Source organism: Chiloscyllium punctatum, chromosome 22 (assembly GCF_047496795.1).
Source record: "Chiloscyllium punctatum isolate Juve2018m chromosome 22, sChiPun1.3, whole genome shotgun sequence".
NCBI classification, from domain to species: domain Eukaryota; kingdom Metazoa; phylum Chordata; class Chondrichthyes; order Orectolobiformes; family Hemiscylliidae; genus Chiloscyllium; species Chiloscyllium punctatum.
The window spans coordinates 19,644,544-19,668,519 of NC_092760.1; the positions used below are offsets into that span (position 1 = coordinate 19,644,544).

Here is a 23,976-nt window from a genome sequence, read left to right on the forward strand (position 1 = left end):
GCCCTCTCTCTCTGTGTATAGTGTGTGTCCCCAGGTCAGCCTGACATTGCTGTGTTTCTCTGGGTGCTAGGTGAATGCAGTCCCATCAGTATTGCCCTGTGCTCTCTGTGTGTGTCCCTGGGTCAGCCTGACATTGCTGTGTTTCTCTGGGTGCTAGGTGAATGCAGTCCCATCAGTATTGCCGTGTGTGTCCAGTGTGTGTCCAGGGGTCAGCCTGACATTGCTGTGTTTCTCTGGGTGCTAGGTGAATGCAGTCCTATCAGTATTGCCCTGTGCTCTCAGTCTGTGTCCCCGGGTGAGTCTGACATTGCTGTGTTTCTCTGGGTGCTAGGTGAATGCAGTCCTATCAGTATTGCCCTGTGCTCTCAGTCTGTGTCCCCGGGTGAGTCTGACATTGCTGTGTTTCTCTGGGTGCTAGGTGAATGCAGTCCTATCAGTATTGCCCTGTGCTCTCAGTCTGTGTCCCCGGGTGAGTCTGACATTGCTGTGTTTCTCTGGGTGCTAGGTGAATGCAGTCCTATCAGTATTGCCCTGTGCTCTCAGTCTGTGTCCCCCCCCCCCCGGGTGAGTCTGACATTGCTGCTGTGTTTCTCTGGGTTTGAGGGAGGGGTTAGTTTGAGGCGGGGCGGCCGTGTCGATCCTTTGTCATTTTTGGCGAGTGTAATCCGAGCGAGTCAGTCGGCGAGCGGCCCCGGACCCAGGGACAGACACAGACAGAGGGAGAGAGTGAGCAGAGCCGAGCCGAGCCTACAGTACGGGGTAAGAGCCTGGGGAACAGCTAGTGGGGAACAGGGAGGGCAGAACTCCGCAAAGCGGACCTTTCCGAGTTCAGAGTAAACTCCCCCAGCAAAGGGGGAGGTGTGATCCTGTTCTGGGAAGCCTGTGTACCTGGTTATAACTGCAGCTGGGATCCTGATCTCTTAAAGCCTGGGAGACTCTGGACCCAGTTATTACTGGGTGTGGAATCCTGCTGTGTAAAAATGGCAGTCCCTGTTGTCCAAGGATTGCCTATTTCTGGGTAAGACAGCTGTCTGCTTGTAGTTATTCTGGGTCACTGAATCAGAACAAACTGCTGGAGTGTTTTCCCAGTCTCCAAAGAGGCTGTTTCAGTCAGACCTTGTGCATTAAAGTGGGTTTTGTCAGTTGGAGCACCGTGTTTTGACTCATTGTTAGTATAATGTGGACAGGAACACTGAGACAGTACATAGGGCTGTTATGCCTGACTGTGAAGATAAAGTCCAATATTCCAAACAGTACGAGTGTGCACACTTCCTGGGATATTAAAACTGGAAAATATGTTGGTGAAGATAAGCCAGTTACTGTGCTGATAATCCGGCATTCAGCCTGAGATATCAATCAAACCATACTTCCCCAACATTCAGTCCTGGGAAATTCTGACCTCATCTCCCCACCCCACACCAGCTCCCTCAAATCTAAATGCTGCATTGAATATCAGATTGATAAAAGGGGGAACAGGGCACTTACAAGAGTGGAACTCAGGCAGATTGGGAAGTGTAGAGAGAGCCTTACTCTGTATCTAACCCCGTGCAGTCCATGTCCTGGGAGTTTGTTGGTAACAGCGTCGAGAAAGCTTTACACTGTATCTAACACCATGCTGTCCCTGTCCTGTCAGGGACAGTGTAGAGAGAGCTTTACTCTGTGTCTAACCCCATGCTGTCACTGTGGTGAGAGCTTTTGATGGGGACAGTGTACAGGGAGTTTTACTCTGTATCTAACCCCGTGTTGTCCCTGTCCTGGGAGGTTTTGATGGGGGGAGGTGCAGAGGGAGTTAGTGTGGCTGGATGAGGTAGTTGAAGTTCCTTGCCTGTGCTCCTTTGTTATATGTCTGACCTCTGCTCCAGGTTGTCCTAACTGGAGAGTTGTTGATTCAGCAGGTGGGGCTTTCAGACTTGGTTTTGTGCACTGTGCAGACTGATGACAGCTGGTGCTGTTCACAAACAGTCTCGAAGGAAACTGTGTGAGCCTTCTTGGATCAGGCCCTGAACTGGAGTAAGGTGCCTGTGTGTTTGTGGCCTTTGGGGTAGAAACATTGCAAGTTCAGCGATCGCAGTGAATGTTGAAGCCTTCCCCTGATAAATACTTGTTTTGGCAATGAAGTTCTGTGAGCAGTGTTTTTGTTGGATTTTCTTTGGTGGATCATGACACATGCTGGATAATCAAAGAATAGAATCCAGATCCTTGAAATGAAGACGTTATGTGGATAGATTGGTGAACGGAGCTCATATCCAGTTTGTAGAGTTAGGGAGACTCTTGAGAATTGATGTCAGAACTGGACAATAACTTGTGTTGGTCTTTTCACACTCTGGGAACATCCATTAGGGGAGTTGATGGGTTACTGGGGAGGGGGAGTTTGTGTGTAACAACACTGTATGCAATCGATCAGTATGTGTTATCATTCCCCTCACGTTCTGTTTCTGCAGTCTGCTCTCAATCCTCCTGTTTGAATGCCTAATTGTATGAGAGCTGCAGTCAGTGGTGTGTGCTGTAAATCTCTATCCCCAGCACGCAGTCAGATCTGAACTTTACCTTATATTAACCACACTGACCTGTTGTGACTGGAAACAGTGTCTCAGGCTGCACAGTCACTCTCCCCACCCTTTGGGAAGGGGAGAGTCAGCTGCTTAAAACAGCCCCTTGCCGAGGGGCTCACTGTGGGAGAGTTTACATTGTCCTCTGCTCTGTCCAATAAATACTTCACCATCTGAAAGCTGGAGAGAGAGAGAGTGAACGAGGCACAGACACACTGCTCCTCACTGATACAATCCCTCCCTCCCTCTCCAGGATGGCTGGAATGCTTGGAATGGCTTTGTGTTTGGGAGAGACAGTTAAAGGGACGCCCGGAGAATTCTGTGAACCAATTACTTTTCTCAAGTAGCCCGAGAAGTTGGGAGCAGGTATCGGAAGTGTGATTTCAGTGAGATGTCCTCTACCCACCCCCCGACATTGTTCAACCTCAGCATTACCTGGTTGTGATCACAAACACGCTGCCATCTTGGATTGTGTATGCTGTCTGTGGTAACAGAGGTGAGCTCACCTCGAGACACTGCCTGAGGCCCTGGTTACATCAACTGGGCCTTGTTTAAACAAGGACCTGGGGATTATTGAGGAGGAAGCTGCCAGCCTGCCCCTGCGTGGCTCCAGGTATTAGTATTTTACAAGAAAAGCATCAGGAATTTGAATCCATGGAAACAATCCCAAGAGCTATATTGGTAGCAGACACAGAGAGAGACTGGGAGAGAGGGAGAACAGTGCACAGCCTAGTAGCACGAGGGGGTATGAGCAACAGTAAGAGGGACTGAATGAAGGGGCACCACAGTGGGTCAGTGGTTAGCACTGCTGCCTCACAGCGCCAGGGACCTGGGTTCGATTCCAGCCTCGGGCGACTGTCTGCACATTCTCCCTGTGTCTGCGTGGGTTTCCTCTGGGTGCTCCAGTTTCCTCCCACGTTCCAAAGATGTGCAGGTTAGCTAAATTATCCATAGTTGTTAGTCAGAGGGGGGTGGGTTACTCTTCAGAGGGTCAGTGTGGACTTGTTGGGCTGAAGGGCCTGTTTCCACACTAATCCAATCTAATCTAATCATCCACTGAGGCAGGTTTACCTGGGAACAGGAGTTACAACGACAGGCTAATTCCACAGCAAACTGAGACTGAGGAGGTTACTGAGCTCACTGCTAGTGCTGCGATTCCATCTCCCTGTTCCCATCACTCCATCCAACCGCTGTGCCCAAGTTCAGAAGGAGAGGAAGAGGATGAGCTAGTTAGCTATAATTGGCCTCACACACAAAGTGACGATGGGGGCTGTTAGTGTTTCTAAAGCTTTTAATGGATTCTCAGCACAGGTTAGCGAAAGGTTTGTCTAATGTCACTAAGTCAGCGAGGTGAAAGTGATGACTGCTGATGCTGGCGATTAGATTGGTGCTGGAAATTCCTGATGAAGGACTATTGCTTGAAACGTCGATTTGCCTGCTCCTCAGATGCTGCCTGACGTGCTGTGCTTTTCGAGCACCACTCTAATGTAGTCACTAAGTCAGCACTCATGCAGACACCAACCTGTATTTTATAAATTCATCGACCACTTCCACTATCATAGGGGTCTTTTACCAGGAAGCTGGTATCTTGTACAGATCAGCGAATGTACGAGCAGTGGGTGTTCTGGCTAAATAGAGACTTCCTCCCAAGTTATTTCAGCCTGTTTTACAGAGTGTTCTGGTTTGAGCATTTGTCAGGCCAGCCCAACAAGCAGAAATGGTCAGGGCTGTTGAGCAGACCCACAGAAAGCATTTGAGAAAGTGTCACAGGCTGGCGTTGTGGAGCTCAATGGTCTTTGTCAGATTGTCAAAATGTAGCTTGTGGTATACATCAGGAATCTGTGTAAATTTCTCTTTAGACAAGGCCCAAGTCAGGAGTGTGATGGAACACTCCCCACTTCCCTGGATGGGGACAGCTCCCATTCAAGACATGTAAGAAGTTTGACACCATCCAGGATAAAGCACCACATCCACTCCCTCCACCACCGACACTCAGTAGCTGCAGTGTCTACTGTCTACAAGATACACTGCAGACATTCACCAAACACCCTCTGACAGCACCTTCCAAATACCTGCCGTTATTTCCATCTAGAAGGACAAGGACAGCACATATATGGGAACACCCTCCCCTGCAAGTTCCCCTCCAAATCACTCACCATCCTACCTTGGAAATATATCGCCATTCCTTTACTATCGCTGGGTCAGGATCCTGGCATTCCCTCCCTAAGTGCATTGTGAATGTGCCTACAGCACGTGTCTATAAGATAGAGGGACAGAATTAGGCCATTCACCCAACAGGTCTTCACCATTCGACCCTGGCTCATATGTTTCTCAACCCTATTCTCCCACAACCCTTGATCCCCTTACAAATCAAGAACCAATCTGTCTGTCTTCAATACACTCAATGACGTGGCCTCCATATCCTTCTGTGGCAATGAGTTCCACAGACTCACCACTCTCTGGCTGCAGAAGTTCCTCCTCATCTCAGTTCTAAAGGGCCATCCCATCAAGGCTGTGCCCCTCAGGTCCTCTGCTCTCCTACTCGTGGAAACATCATCTCCATGTCGACTCTATCCAGGCCTCTCAGTATTCTGTAAGTTTCAATCAGATTCCCCCCCTCCCTCATCTTTCTAACTCCATCGAGTATACACCCAGAATCCTCATAGGACAAGCCCTTCATCCTCAGGATCAATCTTGGGAATCTTCCTCTGGACCCCCCTCCAAGGGTAGCACATCCTTCCTTCGATACAGGGCCCAAAACTGCTCACCATATTGTGAATGCAGTCTGACCATAGCCTTGTACAGCCTCAGCAGTACATCCCTGCTCTTGTATTCTAGTCCCCTCGAAATGAATGCAAACGTTGGATTTGCCTTCTGAGCTGTCAGCTGAACCTTTGTTTTCACCTTCAGAGAATCCTGAACTCTGGTTCCCAAGTCCCTTTGTACTTCACATCTCCAAAACCTTTCACTCTTTAGAAAATTGTCTGCATCTCTATTCTTCCCATAACCTCCCGGTTTCCCATCCAGTATTCCAGCTGCCACCACTTGGTCCACTCTGCCAGCCTATTGGATGTTGCTTGGAGACAGGATCAGCCCTCAGTTGAGTTACTCACTCAGGCTCACAGAACAAGTTAATAATGGTTAATGGACTGCAGTGATTCAAGAAGGCAGCAATTCACCCCCTCAGCTAGGGACAGGCCAGCCCAACTGCTCCTCGGATGCTGCCTGAACTGCTGTGCTCTTTCAGCACCACTAATCCAGAATCTGGTTTCCAGCATCTGCAGTCATTGTTTTTACCCAGCCCAACTGCAACCTGTCAAAGAAGAATTATAGAAAAAAAAACTCTTCTTCACTGTGCATAAAATGATTAAAACTTCACAGAGTGACATTAAGCAAGCTTTCCAGATGTCATTCAGTTTTTTTGTGGAGGAGGGAACATTAAACAGAATGTGAGAGGGGCTGAAATGGGCCAGGAGTCTGGGAGATAAATAGGAGAGTGGGGATGGGGCTTGGGGGGGATGGTAACTGGGAAGGCGATAGGTGGATGCAGGTGGGGGATGATGGTGATAGTTTGGAGAGGAGGGTGGAGTGGATAGGTGGGAAGGAAGATTGACAGGTGGGACAGGTCAAGAGGGCAGTGCTGAGTTGGAAGGTTGGATCTGGGATAAGGTGGGGGGAGGGGAGCTAGGGAAACTGGTGAAGTTGATGTTGATGCTGTGTGGTTGGAGGGTCCCCAGGTGGAAGATGGGCCATCTTCCCTCCAGTAGTCAAGTGGCTTGGAAATGGCAATGGAGGAGGCCCAGGACTTGGATGTCCTTGGTGGAGTGGGAGTGGGAGGGGGAGTTGAAGTGATCAGCCACAGGGCGGTGGAGTTGTTTGGTGGGTTTGTCCCAGAGATGTTCCCTGAAATGCTCCATGAATTGGTGTTGGTGTCCTGTCTCCCCAGTCTACAGAAGTCCACATCGAGAGCAATGCTGTTAACCCAGAGACCCAGGTAATGTTCTGGGGATGTGGGTTCAAGTCCCATCACTGCAGCAGGTGGAATTTGAATTCAATAAAAGAAATTTCTAAGTCAGAACCTAATGTCAATCGTGAAACTGTTTTTGATTATTGGAAAAATCCATTTCGTTCAATAATGTTGAATAAATCATTGCAGATGATGGAATCTGTACTGAAAACAAAAGATGCTGGAGATCACAGTGGGTCAGGGTGCATCCATGGAGAGGGAGCAAGATAGCGTTTCAAGTCTAGATGACTCTTCGTCATCATCGATCTCTAGCATTTTATGTTTGGTTCACAAATGTCCTTCAGGTGAAGGCAATCTGACATCCTTACCTGGTCTGGCCTACATGTGACTCCAGACCCACAGCAATGGGGTTGACTGTTAACCCCAATTAGGGCTGAGCAATAAATTCTGGCCTACCGAGCGACATCCACGTCTTGTGAATGAATTTTAAAAGCCTTGGAAATGAGGAATTGGAGAGGAGAAAGTATGGGATGTCTAATGGAAGTGTTCAACATTAGGAAAGTGTTCAGGAGGTTAACGGATGTTTCCCGAGGTTCCTGATTTGAATATTTTGGATGTCGAAAATCCGGGGAATGTTTGTGTACAGCGGGTTATTAGAGTCCACGTTCTCCCAGTGCTCGTTCATAGCTGAGCCGTTAAAGGAGATCTCTTGGAGAAGCAGTGTGAAGGATGGAGAGGAACCAGTCAGCTGGTAATGGCAGTATTGTGGTAGGCGCATGGAGCAGTGGAGGGGCTGTTGGGGGGAGGGGGAGCTGAATGGCTTCTTTCTGAGCACTAACATCTCCGATTGTATCTTTGCGGGGTCTGCTCCACTCGGTGTCACAGCCTCTGTGTTGGAGCTGCCCACTGTTTACTCACACTCTGAAAACCTTCCCTTGTGTTGTTGGCTGGTGACTGGTGCTGGGTTCGCGTGCCAGCTGTGTCTTGGCCAAGTGCCCACTGCTGAGATCGAGGCAGTGGGAGTTACAGGCGTGTGGGTTGGGACCTGACTCCAGCCAATGTGGTGGACACAATCCTAGCACCATTCTCGGAGGCTGGACTCTTGTGCTGTGTTGACCTTTTTAAATGTGTTTGATGTCTGAAAGCAGCTCCTTTGTCTTAGAGCTGTGGGTGGGCAACGATAGATCACTGGAGATGAGTTACTGCTGGTATTTGAGGGTCAATGGAACCAGTATTATTGGGCATTGAATTTGTAAGAGGCAAGATGGCAGTCCTTCCTGTGTGCAGCTTCCAGATGGCCTGGAGTTAGCACAGAAGAGAATGAGAGGGAGGTCTCAATAAAACCTATAAAAATTCTAACTGGACTAGACAAGTAAGGTGCAGGAAGGATGTTCCCAATGGTGGGGCAGCCAGGGGTCCTTCAAGATAAGGGGTCACCCTTTAGGACTGAGATACTGCAGAGGCTGGAAATCTGAAACAATTTGGAGTCTCCCAGCAGGTCTGACAGCATCTGTGGAGAGGGAGACAGAATCAAGTGTGTCAACTCCTGTATGACTCTTCAGCTATCTCTCTCTCTCTCTCTCTCTCTCTCTCTCTGCACAGAGGCTGCCAGGCCTGCTGAGTTTCTCCAGCATTCTCTGCCTAGCTTGGTTGAGTGATTTTGTTTTTGAAGGATTTCTCGTTGGATAATCTTGTGTTCTTAGATGACGAGACCTCTTTGAACCTCCGCTGTTTCTATCTTTTCATGATTGAGAAAGAAGTCGATAATATTTGCTGTCTAACCCTTCCTGTTTACCTTCCATTACTATTCAGTTGCCCGAGTTTTACCTGTTCCTGTCATCAGTAATACACATCATAAAATACTCCAGCAGGGAAGAAGGTACTCTGACCCTGAGGCAGCCCTCACAAAGAATAATGCAAGGACTGAAGCCAGAGGGGGCTGTGATAATAAGCTACAGGACAGTGTCCAAGGAGAGATTGCTACATTGAATTGTCTTGAATTGAATTTATTGTCACATGTACCGAGGCACAGTGAAAAGCTTTGTTTTGCAGGCAATACAGGCTGATCACAGAGTTAAGTAGCGGCAAAAACACAGATACAGGTGAATGTTAAGAGTTTGTGAGCCCATTCAGTATTCTAACAACAGTAGGGTAGAAACTGTTTCGAAACTGGCTGGTGCATGTGTTCAGGGTTCTGTACCTTCTCCCCGATGGTAGAGGTTGTAGAAAAACATTGCCAGGGTGGGATGGATCTTTGAGAATGCTGGCGCCCTTTCCTTGACAGCGGGGCCTGGTAGATGGATTCTATAAATGGAAGGTTGGCCTTTGTGATTGTCCAGGCCGAGTTCACCACTCTCTGTAACCGTCTCCGATCTTGAATGGTACAGTTACCATACCAGGGAGTGATACATCCAGACAGAATGCTCTCGATGGTGCCCCGATAAAAGTTGGCAAGGGCATTCACCGTCATGCCAAATTTCCTCAGCTGCCTGAGGAAGAAGAGATGTTGTTGGGCCTCTGTAACCAATGCGTCCACATGAAGAATCCAAGAAAGCTTGTTGTGGATGACCATTCCCAGGAGCTTGATACTCTCCACTCTTTCCACCTCTGTGCTGTTAATGTGTAGGGGGGGCATGAGTAATATCCCACCGAAAGTTAATAATGAGTTCCTTGGTTTTGCTGGCATTGAGAGCTAGGTTATTCTCAGTGCACCATTTTTCCAGGTCTTCCACCTCCAGTCTATAGTCTGTTTTGTTGCCATCTGAGATTCAACCAACTATAGTGGTGTCATCAGTGAACTTGTAAATGGCATTAGTCTGATATTTGGCGACGCAGTCATGGGTATACAGTGAGTACAGTAGGGGGCTGAGTACGCACCCATAGGGGGCTCCAGTGTTGAGTGTTAGTGACGATGAAGTATTGACCCCAATCTTCACTGATTATGGCCTGTGGGTCAGGAAACTGAGGATTCAGTTGCAGAGAGTGGGGCTTAGTCCAAGATCAGAAAGCTTGGTAATCATTCTCGAGAGGATAATAGTGTCAAAGACTGAACTGTAGTCAATGAGTAGGATTCTTATGGAGCTGTTCTTTGTGTCAAGATGTTCTAGGGAGGAGTGAAGGGCAAGTGATATGGCATCTGATGTGGACCTGTTGGTCCGATAGGCAAATTGGTCAAGAGTAGTGGGGAGGCTGGAGTTGATTAATGCCATGACCAGCACTTCCTGCCCACCGAAGTTAGGGTCACTGGGCAGTAGTCATGGAGACATGCTGCATGAGCCTTCTTAGGCACAGAGATGATGTTGGCCTCTTGAAACAGGCCGGGACAGTGGCCTGCTGCAGGGAGAGGTTGAAGATGTCCGAGAAGACCTCTGCCAGTTGATCTGCGCGTGCTCTGAGTGCACGGCCTGGTTCTCCGTCTGGTCCCTTCACTTTCCTTGGATTCGCACAAAGGAAAACTGATCTGACTCTGATGCAGTGACCATACAACGTCAGCCATATGGGCTGGGTGGCATGGTGGCTCAGTGGTTAGCACTGCTGCCTGCCTCACAGCACCAGGGACCCAGGTTCGATTCCAGCCTCTGGTGACTGTCTGTGTCTGCGTGGGTTTCCTCCCACAGTCCAAAGATGTGCAGGATAGGGCAAATTGGCCATGTTAGATTATATGTTAGGTGCATTAGTCATGGGAATTGTAGAGTAATAGGGTAGGGGAATGGGTATGGGGGAAATACTCTTCGGAGGTCCAATGTGGAGTTGTTGGGCCAAATGGCCTGTTTCTACACTTTATAGGCTAGAGAACTTAGAATCCCTAAAGACTCAGACGAGAGGAGGCCAGGGTGAGTATTGAAAGCACAGTAATCGATGCAGCTTTATACGAGACTGACAGCGTTATAGGGTTGGCTTAGGTTAAACAGGATTTTAATGTAACAGACTGACAAGCAACCACGGGCTGGAGAACTCTCTGATGTGTGAGAGCAGGCAATCATTAGCCTGAAGCATGGGTTCACTCAAGGGTGTATCCCAACACCATGACAATGGGCTGTAACCCAAACCACTCACTGTACACACCAAAACTGAAAGAAATCCACACAGAAATGCAGACAGTTCCCAGTCAGTTGGGTACCAGTCAGGGGGCAGGGGACCTATAGACTGAACAGACGGAATCAGAGAGGGAGAGTCGACCCTGGGCACAGATACTGTACACAGGACAAGACAGGGAGAGTCTACCCCCCGGGAACACAGTGGGTTCATGCGTGTATGCATTGTCAGGGTGGGGCTGGTGCCCGGGGTCGGGGTGAAGCCTGTACCCGGGGTCGGGGTGGGGCTGGTGCCCGGAGTTGGGGTGGGGCCCTTACCCGGGGTCAGGGTGGGGCTGGGGCCCATACCTTGGGTTGGGGTAGTGCCCGTGCCCGGGGTCGGGGTGGGGTCCGTGCCCGGGGTCGGGGTGGGCCCTGTACCCGGGGTCGGGGTGGGCCCTGTACCCGGGGTCGGGGTGGGCCCTGTACCCGGGGTCGGGATGGGGCCCTTACCCGGGGTCAGGGTGGGGCCCGGGGTCGGGGTGGGCCCTGTACCCGGGGTCGGGGTGGGGCCCTTACCCGGGGTCAGGGTGGGGCCCGGGGTCGGGGTGGGGCCCTTACCCGGGGTCGGGGTGGGGCCCTTACCCGGGGTCAGGGTGGGGCCCGGGGTCGGGGTGGGGCCCTTACCCGGGGTCGGGGTGGGGCCCTTACCCGGGGTCAGGGTGGGGCCCGTGCCCGGGGTCGGGGTGGGGCCCGGGGTCGGGGTGGGCCCTGTGCCCGGGGTCGGGGTGGGCCCTGTGCCCGGGGTCGGGGTGGGCCCTGTGCCCGGGGTCGGGGTGGGCCCTGTGCCCGGGGTCGGGGTGGGGCCCGTGCCCGGGGTCGGGGTGGGCCCTGTGCCCGGGGTCGGGGTGGGCCCTGTGCCCGGGGTCGGGGTGGGCCCTGTGCCCGGGGTCGGGGTGGGCCCTGTGCCCGGGGTCGGGGTGGGCCCTGTACTCTCTGTTTGGAATAAGCCTGAGTGTGTACACGGTGAGCTGATGTCTCTTGCCCTCTCCACAGAGTGAACAGGAACTGACAATGGGTGAATACGTTGAGAAACATGACACGTGTGGCACCATCTGCCTCAAGTACCTGCTGTTCATCTTCAACTTCTTCTTCTGGGTAAGTCGGACAGTTTACGGTCCTGGTCTGAGCAGGGTGGGGCTGGGATGGAATGGGGGCTGCACTCTGACAGCTCACAAAGTGTAAAATGCGACAGTGTGTGGTACAGGATGGAAGGCTGCCTGATGGGATAGTTGTTGTTTAATATCTGTTCAACACTGGGTACGGGCCCCACCCCGACGCTGGGCACGGGCTATCCTGGGAGTGTTTGATGGGGGGAGACAGTGTAGAGAGAGCTTTACTCTGTGTCTAACCCTGTGCTGTCCCTGTCCTGGGAATGTTTGATGGGGGGGACAGTGTAGAGGGATCTTTACTCTGTGTCTAACCCTGTGGAAGAACATTGAACAATAGAGCACACTACATGCCCTTCGGCCCTCAATGTTGTGCTGACCTACAAAACAGATCTGAAGGCCATCTAACCTACACTATTCCACGTCATCCATTTATTTATCCAATTACCATTTAACTGCCCTTAAATTTGGCGAGTTTGCTGTCCCTGTCCTGGGAATGTTTGATGGGGGACAGTGTAGAGGGAGCTTTACTCTGTATCTAGTAACGGCCCAGTGGTGTGGGTGAACTGAAGCTGAGGGGGCAGAAGGAAGCCATTAGTGTGAGGTTAGAGTGTAAGTGTTGTACCTGGGCAATGGTGGAGTCTCTCTCTGTATTATGGTTATTAGTGCTGGATTAACGATGATATAACTCACTGCCTGCTCCAGACTCCCTGGGGATTTCGGTTGTGCTTGGAGCATCTGAACAGTAGCAACTCCACGTGCCCTATAAGCCATGCCCTCGTGGGCTCCCTCACTGTGTGTTCTCTCCTGTAGCTGGCTGGTGGTGTGGTGATGGCGGTTGGTATTTGGACCCTGGTTGAGAAGAGTGACTATATCAGCCTGCTGTCCTCCAGTACCTATGCTGCAACTGCGTACATCCTGGTGGTGGCTGGGGTCATCGTCATGCTGACTGGGATCCTCGGCTGCTGTGCAACCTTTAAGGAGAGGAGGAGCCTACTGAGAGTGGTAGAGTAACAAGCTGCACTCTAACCTTTAACCTCACCTTGGCTGTGTGTGTGTGTCTGTGTGAGAGAGTTCACTGCTTTGTGCTAACAGGTCTGTCCTAATTTGAAATGCTGTTTGTTCACTGACTAACCTTCCTGGTCAGGTGATCCTTTGGGGCCATTTTATCATAAAATCAGACAAACTAGCAGCAGGAAGATGTGATTCAGCCCCTCATCGCGACTCCCCCATTCCATTCTGAAGTGCTTTCAATCCCACTGTCCAACAAGGTCCCTGAGCCCTTGACACCCCATTGATCAGAACACCCACCTCGGTCAGCCTCTCCCCCTCCCCCTCGGTCAGCCTCTCCCTCTCCCCCTCCCCCTTGGTCAGCCTCTCCCCCTCCCCCTCGGTCAGCCTCTCCCCCTTCCCCTCGGTCAGCCTCTTCCCCCTCCCCCTCGGTCAGCCTCTTCCCCCTCCCCCTCGGTCAGCCTCTCCCCCTTCCCCTCGGTCAGCCTCCTCCCTCCCCTCGGTCAGCCTCTCCCCCTCCCCCTCCCCCTCGGTCAGCCTCTTCCCCCTCCCCCTCGGTCAGCCTCTTCCCCCTCCCCCTCGGTCAGCCTCCTCCCTCCCCCTCCCCTCGGTCAACCCCCCCACTGTGGGACACAGATCCGAAGATTAAGGTTCCTTGAGAGGTCATTCCTCCTTGTCTGACATTTATGGGAAAGCTGTTGTTGTGAAACTGTCCCCCACCCAGTTTCTCGATTTCCCCTGTAAGAGATACATCCTCTCAGTGTTCACTCTGTGTAAACCCCCACCCCCCTCACGGCAGCCTGCTGTCATGTTGCCTGTGGGTACCCCCTCCTTCCATAAAGGGGACAGTACAGCACTGTCGGACAGGTAAACCGGTAGACTCTGACCAGTTTGTTTTTAATGGGGGGGGGTCACAAACTGTGGAGATGAGGGGCTGGATTTGAACACACGTCGGTGTATTGCTGGGAATTATTGGTGGGTACACAGCGTTACTAACGAGAGAATTACTGCACACTGAGCTGCAGATTGACTGAGTCAGTGAAACAGCCTACTACTGGTGCCCCGTTACTGGGTGGAGGCCGGATATTAATGACTCCTGCTTTACTCACTGTCTGTTGGATTAGCGACAGTTAACCCACTTCCTCCCACTTCCCATAGTTCCTTATACTCCAGGGAATTGTACAGTACCTGTAATATCAATCACTGAAAACATCATTTCTCAATTACTGTAAACTCTCATCTCCCGAGAAATCTTATTTTCTCAGTCACCGCACCCCATCGATTCACAATTACCTGCAGATTTTCAATTGACACAACCTGCCGATTGTCAAATACTGTACGCTGGAGGGTCATGGTTACTATGACAACGGTATATTGTAGCAGACAGTGAGGGCTGGCGTCAGGAATTCCTGAGGAAGGGCTTATGCCTGAAACATGGATTCTCCTGCTCCTCAGATGCTACCTGACCTGCCGTGCTTTCCCAGCACCACACTCTCAACTACAGTATATTGTAGTTTCATGTTTACTGTATGCTGTAATTGGAGTCTCAGTTGGTGTACACTAGTTTCTTGGTTACAGTAGATTGTAGTTTCTGCTGTGGTACAATAGCCTTGGTTACAGTAGATGGTATTTTCTTCGTTATATACTGTCATCTCAGAAAACATTTTGTTGCTGCCCACCAGGTTCTCTGTTACAGGACACTGTAGAGTCTCATGTAAATATATTAGTTATTGTACACTGTGGTTTCTCTGCAGTTACAGTACATTGTAATCTATTGATGACAGTCCATGAGTTTTTTGACCACCATGAGTACTTGGTAGTTTTGCACTGACTACAATGCACTTATGAACCATTAACCTGGGGACGAGGTGACAGAAATGGTCAGAGTGTTTGCTGTCTGCCTGACAGTAACCTGTTTGTACAGCAGCCTGACCCCACATGGGATGTTACTGACTGTGCGGTTATCTCTCCCTGCTCAGTGGTAGCTCCCCCTTCCCCGACCAGCTCCCAGCGTTTCCCAACCAGCTCGGTCTGAGGAGGCAGGCTGAGACATCTCACACTGACAGTGCAGGGAGAAGGTAGGAGACTGCAGGATTCCCAGTGACAGGAAGTGCAACCCCCGCCCCCTGCAGTTTGTTGGTCTGGTCCTGGCTGAACGAACAGATCCAATCTCAGATAGGAAACTGGCTGGATGGATCAGATTGTGTTGTGTTTTTGTTGAAACGAACCGGTCTCCCGTTGGAAGTTCAGTGCACGATGCGTCAGATTTTATTCTGAGATGAAATCAGAAGTTTATTCACAAAGGAAGTGAAGGTAAAATAGGATAAACCAAACTATGTCACTTGGAGGACAGGTTCATGGTAAAAATATAATCCCGTCACTCCTAAAACACTCCTTTATCAATGGAAGGGAAAAGCAGCAGCTTCTGGAAAGTACCCACAAGCTCACCTTTGGATAATCCCCACAAGCAGCACTCCCACAGGACACTCACCCTGTCCCCAACACTGCAGTGGGCTACGTCAGTGGGAGGCTGGAATAATACAGCAGGCCAGACGTCATCCGAGGGTCAGGGGGGTCAGCACTTTGGACTGATACCCTTCATCTGGATGGGGGAGGGGGAGGGAGCCCAGAACTAGATAGAGGGAGAGGGGTGGGCTGGTAATGCAGGTAGGGGGGGGCTATTGTGATTGGTCAGTGGGAGGGGTGGAGTGTTTAGGTGAGTAGGAATATAGACAGGTAAGGTCAGGTCAGGGAGGTGAGGGGGATGGTGGTGCTGGACATGGGATAAGGCTGGGGGTGGAGAAACTTTGAAGCTGGTGAAATCAATATTGATGCCATTGTGCTGTAAGCTCCCCAGTTGAAATATCAGGTGTTATTCCTCCATTTTATGTATGGCCTCAATCTGCCACTGGAGGAGGCCAAAGATGGACATGTCACTGGGGAGTGGGAGGGGCACTTAAAATGGATGGCAACTGGAAAGTCAGGTTGGTTGATGCATGCAGAGCACAGATGCTCTGCGAACCAGTCCCCGTGTCTGCATTCGGTTTCCCTGATATAGAGGAGACCGCATCAGGAGCAATAAATGCTGTGCTTTTCCAGCTTCACATCTATTGACTCTGACTTCCAGCAGATGCAGTCCTTGCTGTCTCCAAGTCACTGCAGTACATTAAGTTATTCATGACTTCAGTTCATAGATTGAGATTGTGGGCAGCTTCCTCTGAGCTTTGCGTCACCTCTTCAGGGTTTTATCCCAACATTACTGGCCTGGTACTAACCCTTCACTCTAAGGTAGGCTAGTTTCACTATGCCCTTCCCTTCTCAGAACCATTGGCCGGTGTAGCCACCTTCTTCAGAATTCATCAGATAGCTCAAAACTCAAAGTAAGACAACAAAACCTCTATAAGCGATGGGCATTTCCCTAAGACTTAAAAAATGCTTCAGATATTCTAAGCTTGGCCCTAAAAACCAAAAATATACATGAGAAATAACTCATTAAACCCTAGGCCGCAATAACTGCTTTAAGAGAAATCACTATGCCTATGGAAAAAATTTGCAACTGATTTACTAAAATCAAATAAACACAAAATAAAACAGATCTACCACAAAGAGCTGAAGAGACTGGGATTGTGCTCAGGGCCTGTGTCTGTTACAGGAGACTGGGATTGTGCTCAGGGCCTGTGTCTGTTACAGGAGTCTGGGATTGTGTTGAGGGCCTGTGTCTGTTACAGTAGACTGGGATCGTGCTCAGGCCCTGTGTCTGTTCTAGGAGACTGGGATTGTGCTCAGGGCCTGTGTCTGTTATAGGAGACTGGGATCGTGCTCAGGCCCTGTGTCTGTTACAGGAGACTGGGATCGTGCTCAGGCCCTGTGTCTGTTACAGTAGACTGGGATCGTGCTCAGGCCCTGTGTCTGTTACAGGAGACTGAGATTGTGCTCAGGCCCTGTGTCTGTTACAGGAGACTGGTATCGTGCTCAGGCCCTGTGTCTGTTACAGTAGACTGGTATCGTGCTCAGGCCCTGTGTCTGTTACAGTAGACTGGGATCGTGCTCAGGCCCTGTGTCTGTTACAGGAGACTGAGATTGTGCTCAGGCCCTGTGTCTGTTACAGGAGACTGGGATCGTGCTCAGGCCCTGTGTCTGTTACAGGAGACTGGGATCGTGCTCAGGCCCTGTGTCTGTAACAGGAGACTGGGATTGTGCTCAGGCCCTGTGTCTGTTACAGTCGACTGTAACAGTGACTCAGCTCTGTGGAATGCGAGTTTTGTTTGGGTTTTTTTTTGGGTGTGTACGTCTGTGTGCAGTCTGCAGTTTACAAAGCGTTGTCATGGCGAGGTGATGTGAATCTGGGACAGGATTCATCTTTGTCTCTGTCCCTCTCAATCTCTCTTGCATAGTATTTCTCTGTTATGTGTGTATATCTCTCTCTGTCTCCATCCCTCTGTTTGTCTCTCTCTATGTCTCTATCTTTCTGTCTCTATCTCTCTCTCTCTCTATCTCTCCCTGACTCACTCACTCTGTCTCTGAAGTTCTCTTAATCCCCTTGTTTTTCTCTATCTCTCTCTGTTGCTGCATTAATCTTGCTGTCTATGTTTCTCTCTGTCTCCCCCCGGATGGTGTGAGTGTGTTACAGTCCCTTACTCTTTCTACCTCTGTGTGTTTTGAGGAACCCCCGAGATGGTATGTTACCGTGGTTACAGCTGCCTGTTGTTCTCGCTGTAGTGTCTCTGTCACCTGGTGAAGCTACAATCGAGAATTTTAAACAGTGGGCTGTCCCAGGATATTGAAGTTGGTTGAGCATGTGCTGGAAGAAGGTTCTGGACAATCCCTGAGGAGGGGGAATGAGAAACTGGTTCCCCCTCGCCCCTCCCCAAGTCGCCAATATTAACCCTCTAACAGCCAGTCAGTGGTAAACCTGCTCCCACTGTACTCTCCAAGAGAGAGTTGTTTAAACAGAATGGAATTACTCCTGCTCAGGTGAGGGATTTAGCTTCAGTCAGTCCCCCACAATACTCACTCCGCGCTGTTAGACAAACGACTCTCACACTGTTCTCTCTTCATTCATATATTCACGGCCTCTTCCCTTGCTCCAGTGAGACATCCCTGCAGCCCATATCCGATCAGAAATCCCAGCTTCTGGCCAATCCCACAGAGGGGCTTTCCCTGTCCCTATATCTCAGGGTTCACTCTCTCCCTCTCTCACACACATTCCTCCCCCCCCCGCCCCCCCTTCTCCCTCTGACACATTCTCTCTCTCTCTCTCCTCCCACACCCCTCTCCCCCCAGTCCACCCTCACCCTCTCGGGCTGATGTGTGATGTTGATCTGGGCCTCTGTGTTTGAGCTGAACTAAAATCTGTTGTTGTTTTCCCTCTCTTCCTCCCCCCAGTATTTTTGCTTGCTGCTCTTTATCTTTGTTCTGGAGATCCTGGCGGGAATTCTGGCCTACGTTTACTACCAACAGGTAAGCTGCACTCTGGGAGACCCCACCCCACATTGGGAAGCCCCTCAGGGTGGGGCTGACTGGGGTCTGAGGGAGGGAGTTGCTGGTCTCCCGAGGCAGAGATTTGAGTCCTCGGATAACTTATCGCCCAGACTTCAGCTGGGCCGGTTTGATGGTGACTAGATGGGTGTGACTCGGAAAGGGCTGATTGATTGATTTCCCCCCCCCCACCCCCCGGTAAGGTGTGTGGTTGATTTGTTGTATCTGTCGGTCAGGGAGCTGTATGATTGATGCCTGACTGAGTAATCTATACAGAGGGTGTCACTGTTTCCAGTATCTGTTCACTGCTCCCTACTCCACCTGGGCTGATTCAGAGATGTCGGTGTTGGACTGGGGTGGACAAAGTTAAAAATCACACAGCACCAGGTTATAGTCCAACAGGTTTAATTGGAAGCACTAGCTTTCGGAGAGTCGCTCCTTCATCAGGTGATGAGGTGACTTGACACTAGTGCAACCGACTCCGATCTCCCAGCTCCCAGGAGTGGAGTGTACTACTACCCTCTTCCCCCTTTTCCCAGTCTGGATCCACCTCTCCTGCAGCCTCTCTGCCTCTCAACCTGCTAACTGGAGTGGAAATCTTCCAGCAGCTTCCTATCGTCTCCTTGGAAAAGCCAGTTCTCCCATGTATCTGTTTCCAAGAAGTCTTCCAGATCCTGATCCCGCTGCCATCTAACGGATGGGAATCTCCAGCTCCCTCTCCTCCCTCAAAACCACTCTTTAGTTCCTATGCTCACATCCCCGTTCCTACCGAAATGTCGCTCTTCACATGAGCTGCTCCTGAGAATGTCAAGACAGAATGATCCCACCTGACATTGACCTGGGCACCGGACGCAGCAACAGCAGAAAGAGCTTTGTAAACCTTGCACAATCCTCTTCACTAACATCTGGAGGCTAGTGCCCAAATTGGGAAAGCTGTCCCACAGACTAGTCAAGCAACAGCCTGACCTAGTCATACTCACGGAATCACACCTTCGAGAAAATGTCCCAGACACCACTTTCACCATCCCTGGATATGTCCTGTCTCACTGGCAGGACAGACTGACCCAGAGGTGTTGTGCGGTGTCATCAACAGTGCTATCACGCAGCACCTGCTCAGTGATGCCCTGGTTTGGGTTCCGCTAGGGCCACTCAGCTCCTGACCTCATTACAGCCTTAGTTCAAACGTGGACAAAAGAGCTGAATTCCAGAGGGTGAGGTGAGAGTGACAGCCCTTGGGATCAAGGCTGGGTTCGCCCAGGTGTGGTATCAAGGAGCCCGAGCAAAACTGGAATCAACGGGTATTAGGGGGCACACTCTCCGGGGGTTAGAGTCATACCTGACAGATAGGAAGGTGGTCGTAGCTGTTGGATGTCAGTCATCACTGTCAACATCCTGGGGTCGACCACTGACCAGAAACTCAACTAGATTAGCCACATAAATTCAGTGAATGGGTCAGAGGCTGGGAATGCTGCAGTGAGTAACTCACCTCCTGACTCCCCAAAGCCTGTCCATCATCGACAAGGCACAAGTCAGGAATGTGATGGAATATTCCCACTTCCCTGGATGGGGGCAGCTCCAACAACACTCAAGAAGTTTTGACGCCACCCAGGGACAAAGCCACCTCTTAATAGACACCACATCCGCGAACACCCACTCCAACAAGCACCAATGTTTAGTTGCAGCAGTGTTACTGTCTACAGGATGTGCTGCAGGAATTCACCAAAGATCCTCAGACAGCACCTTCCAGACCCACGATCACTCTCATCGAGAAGGACAAGGACAGCAGATACATGGGAACACCCACCCCTTGCAGGTTCCCCTCCAAGTCACTCACTATCCTGACTAAACCATTCCTTCACTGTCCCTGCGTCAAAATCCTGGAATTCCTTCCCTGACAACATTGTGGGTGAACGGTTTTGATTCTTCTAATTTGAAGTTTATTAATTGCCAATGTCGTTCCATTTATGTGCTTTAAGTTTCCTGCCTCCTCCTTTCCCATAATACTGACTGTTTACCCAAATGAAGACAGACACCAAGTTCTTGTTTAGGATTGGAGCTGTACTATCTGTCTTTATGTGATGACTTGCTGTTTGGACACGAAATACCAATACTCTGTGTCTCACACTTTGTGCTTCTGGGTTCTGCAAATGCATTGAGAGGACATTGTCTTTGCTAACCTATTTCTTGTATTTCTTCTGCCCATTTTTAGATTTCCGCTGTCCTTTTGATCTCATTACAGTGCTCCTGAGAACCTGTCGATAGTCATTCAATGAGGGGGAGAATTCTTTGTGGAGAATTCAGCAGCACACCCTCTGAGTAAAACTGAGTTCACATTTCACTGGGAGATCAATCCATTAATTCCTGTCCCCTGCCCACTAAGCACTTGGCACCCAGTGGGTGAATTCTGCAGATTGCCATCCAGTTACTCTTGCACTTTCTCCTCAATGACAAAAATCTGGAGGCCAAAGCCAAAACAATGTTTATAAAAATGGAACAAAGTTCACAAACACTGCTCCACCCAGTGTCCGAGTCAAGAACTGCAGCTGTGTCCCACACTGACACCCAGTGTCCGAGTCAGGAACTGCAGCTGTGTCCCACACTGACACCCAGTGTCCGAGTCAGGAACTGCAGCTGTGTCCCACACTGACACCCAGTGTCCGAGTCAGGAACTGCAGCTCTGTGTCCCACACTGACACCCAGTGTCCGAGTCAGGAACTGCAGCTCTGTATCCCACACTGACACCCAGTGTCCGAGTCAGGAACTGCAACTCTGTGTCTCACACTGACACCCAGTGTTCGAGTCAGGAACTGCAGCGTTTTGTCTCACACTGACACCCAGTGTCCGAGTCAGGAACTGCAGCGTTTTGTCTCACACTGACACCCAGTGTCCGAGTCAGGAACTGCAGCTCTGTGTCCCACACTGACACCCAGTGTCCGAGTCAGGAACTGCAGCGTTTTGTCTCACACTGACACCCAGTGTCCGAGTCAGGAACTGCAACTCTGTGTCCCACACTGACACCCAGTGTCAGAGCCTGGAATTGCAGCTCTGTGTCCCACACTGACATCCAGTGTCCGAGTCAGGAACTGCAACTCTGTGTCCCACACTGACACCCAGTGTCTGAGTCAGGAACTGCAACTCTGTGTCCCACACTGACACCCAGTGTCAGAGCCTGGAATTGCACTAACCAATAAAATAATTTTCCTCTCTCTGGCAGTGTCATTTTCTCCCTCACCTCTTTCTCTTTGCGTCTCTATCACTCCCTCTTGTGTGTATGTCTCTCTCTCTCCCTCGCTAAGTGTCTGTGGCTGACCCTGTCTGTGCTCTGTTACAGCTGAGCGATGATCTGAAGACCAATCTGCGAGTGACAATGATAGAGAAGTACAGGATGCCAGACCAGCTCCATATCACCAAGGCAGTCGACAAACTGCAGCAAGAAGTGAGTTCGTATCTGACAGAGAGGGGGACTGACAGAGCCCAGGGGGGGAGAGAGAGAGAGAGAGCAGGCGTATTGTGGAGAGGGGTGGGAGGTGGTGAACACAGTGGGCAGAGAGAGTGAGAGAGACCACAACACACACACAGGTGACATGTGATGTGCAATAGTTAAGCTGGTTATCTACATAAGTGGTGGGTAACGATTAAAAAGGTTATGAGGGAGAAGTGGAAACTAACCTAGTTAGAAAGAGATGATAAATGGTTAAATTGAGAGTGAGAGCATTGGGCATGAGTTAAATAATTATCAGAGTGAGGGAGGAGCAGATGGTTAAACTAGTTATCTGAGTGAGAGGTCATGGTGAGCAGATAAACTAATTATCTAAGAGGGTGGAGATGGGAGATGGTGAAATTAGTTATCTGAGAGAGGTGTTGGGGTAAAGCTTAATCTAATTACCCGAGAGAGAGAGGTGATGGAGAACAGTTAAACTAGTTATCTGAGAGAATGGGCAGATGGGAATGGCTAATCTAATTATCTGAGCGAGGAAATAGTGAATGGTTGTACTGGTTATCTGAGAGAGCTGTGAATTGGTTAAATTAGTTTTAAGAGTGGAGTTGGATAAACTAGTTATCTGAGAGAGATACAGTGGGGACATAGTTACTCAAGCTATCTGAGAGGAAGGGAAGGAGTGGAAGAATAGTTAAACTAGTTATCCGTGAGTTAGGGAATAGTTAAACTAATTTTCTGAGCAAGAGAGGGTGGGAAATGATTAAAATGAAATCTGAGAGAAAATAATTGAGAAAAGATGGTTAAACTAGTTATCTGAGCGAGAGATATGGGCAGCGTTTAAATCGGTTATCTGAGGGAGTTGGGGTAACTGTTAAACATGTCATCAGAGAGAGAAGAACGAAGAAATTTAAACTCCTTACTGGAGAGGGAGGGGCTGGTGAATGTTAAACTCGGTATCTGAGCGAGAGAGGGGACAGTTAAAACAGTTACTTGTGAAAGAGAGGGTGTAGGACCCTGTTAAATTAGTTGTCTACAAGAGAGCGAATAGGACTGATTTAACTAGTTTTCTGAGAGAGAGGGTGTGGGACACAGTTTAAGTAGTTATCTTAGAGGGGAAGGGGTACAGTTAAACTAGCTATCGGAGAGAGTGGTGTATTATTTGTAGTTATTTGAGAGAGGGGCTAGTGGAATTATTAAACCAGTTATTGAGACAGTTGGTGAATGATTAAACAAAGGGAAGAGTAAGGAAAGTAAAATCATTTTATTTAAGAGATAGGAAATGGTTAAAGTCGTTGTTGGAGAGAAGGGGAGTGGGTGATACTGGTTAGCGGAGAGAGGCCTTGGGAATGGATAAACTGGTTAGCAGAGAGACAGAGAAAGGGTGGGAAACAGGTAGACGAGTTTAATAAGAGATCGGGGTATGGGGGGAGTGGTGAATGGGGAGGGGGGGGGCATTGTGGTTAAATAGTTATTTGAAAGAGAGGGAGGTGGAATCAACTATTTCTCTGAGTGACAGGCTGGTGACAGCACGTGGGTGGGGAGCAGACTGTCACTGGGTACATCTCCTGTGCTGGGAGGGCAGTGCCCTCAGTAACTCACACCCCGTGCCCACTGTGTTACCCCCCTCAGTAACTAACCCCCCTGTGCCCACAGTGTTACCCCCTCAGTAACTCACCCCCCTGTGCCCACTGTATTACCCCCTCAGCAACTCACCCCCCCCGTGCCCACTGTGTTACCCCCCTCAGTAACACACCCCCTGTGCCCACAGTGTTACCCCCCGTGCCCACTGTGTTACCCCCCTCAGTAACACACCCCCTGTGCCCACAGTGTTACCCCCCTCAGTAACACACCCCCCGTGCCCACTGTGTTACCCCCCTCAGTAACACACCCCCCGTGCCCACTGTGTTACCCCCCTCAGTAACTCACCCCCCTGTGCCCACAGTGTTACCCACTCAGTAACTCACCCCCCCTGTGCCCACTGTATTATCCCCTCAGTAACTCACCCCCTGTGCCCACTGTATTACCCCCTCAGCAACTCACCCCCCCGTGCCCACTGTGTTACCCCCCTCAGTAACACACCCCCTGTGCCCACAGTGTTACCCCCTCAGTAACTCACCCTCCTGTGCCCACTGTATTATCCCCTCAGTAACTCACCCCCCTGTGCCCACTGTATTACCCCCTCAGTAACTCACCCCCCTGTGCCCACTGTATTACCCCCTCAGTAACTCACCCCCCTGTGCCTACTGTATTACCCCCTCAGTAACTCACCCCCCTGTGCCCACAGTGTTACCCCCCTCAGTAACTCACCCCCCTGTGCCCACTGTGTTACCCCCTCAGCAACTCACCCCCC

At 50.3% G+C, this 23,976-nt stretch overlaps 1 protein-coding gene across 1 annotated transcript in view; it reads left to right on the forward strand.

Annotated features, from left to right (window-relative positions):
- The first annotated feature begins 591 nt into the window (after positions 1-591).
- The window catches only part of LOC140493436 (CD151 antigen-like), a 29,747-nt gene continuing 6,362 nt past the window's right edge, over positions 592-23,976 (forward strand). The window contains exons 1-5 of the mRNA XM_072591873.1: positions 592-759; positions 11,586-11,687; positions 12,512-12,703; positions 18,095-18,169; positions 21,519-21,623. Coding sequence (XP_072447974.1) covers positions 11,604-11,687; positions 12,512-12,703; positions 18,095-18,169; positions 21,519-21,623 — 456 coding nt within the window. The 5' untranslated portion in view covers positions 592-759; positions 11,586-11,603. The remainder of the gene's footprint in view (positions 760-11,585; positions 11,688-12,511; positions 12,704-18,094; positions 18,170-21,518; positions 21,624-23,976) is intronic.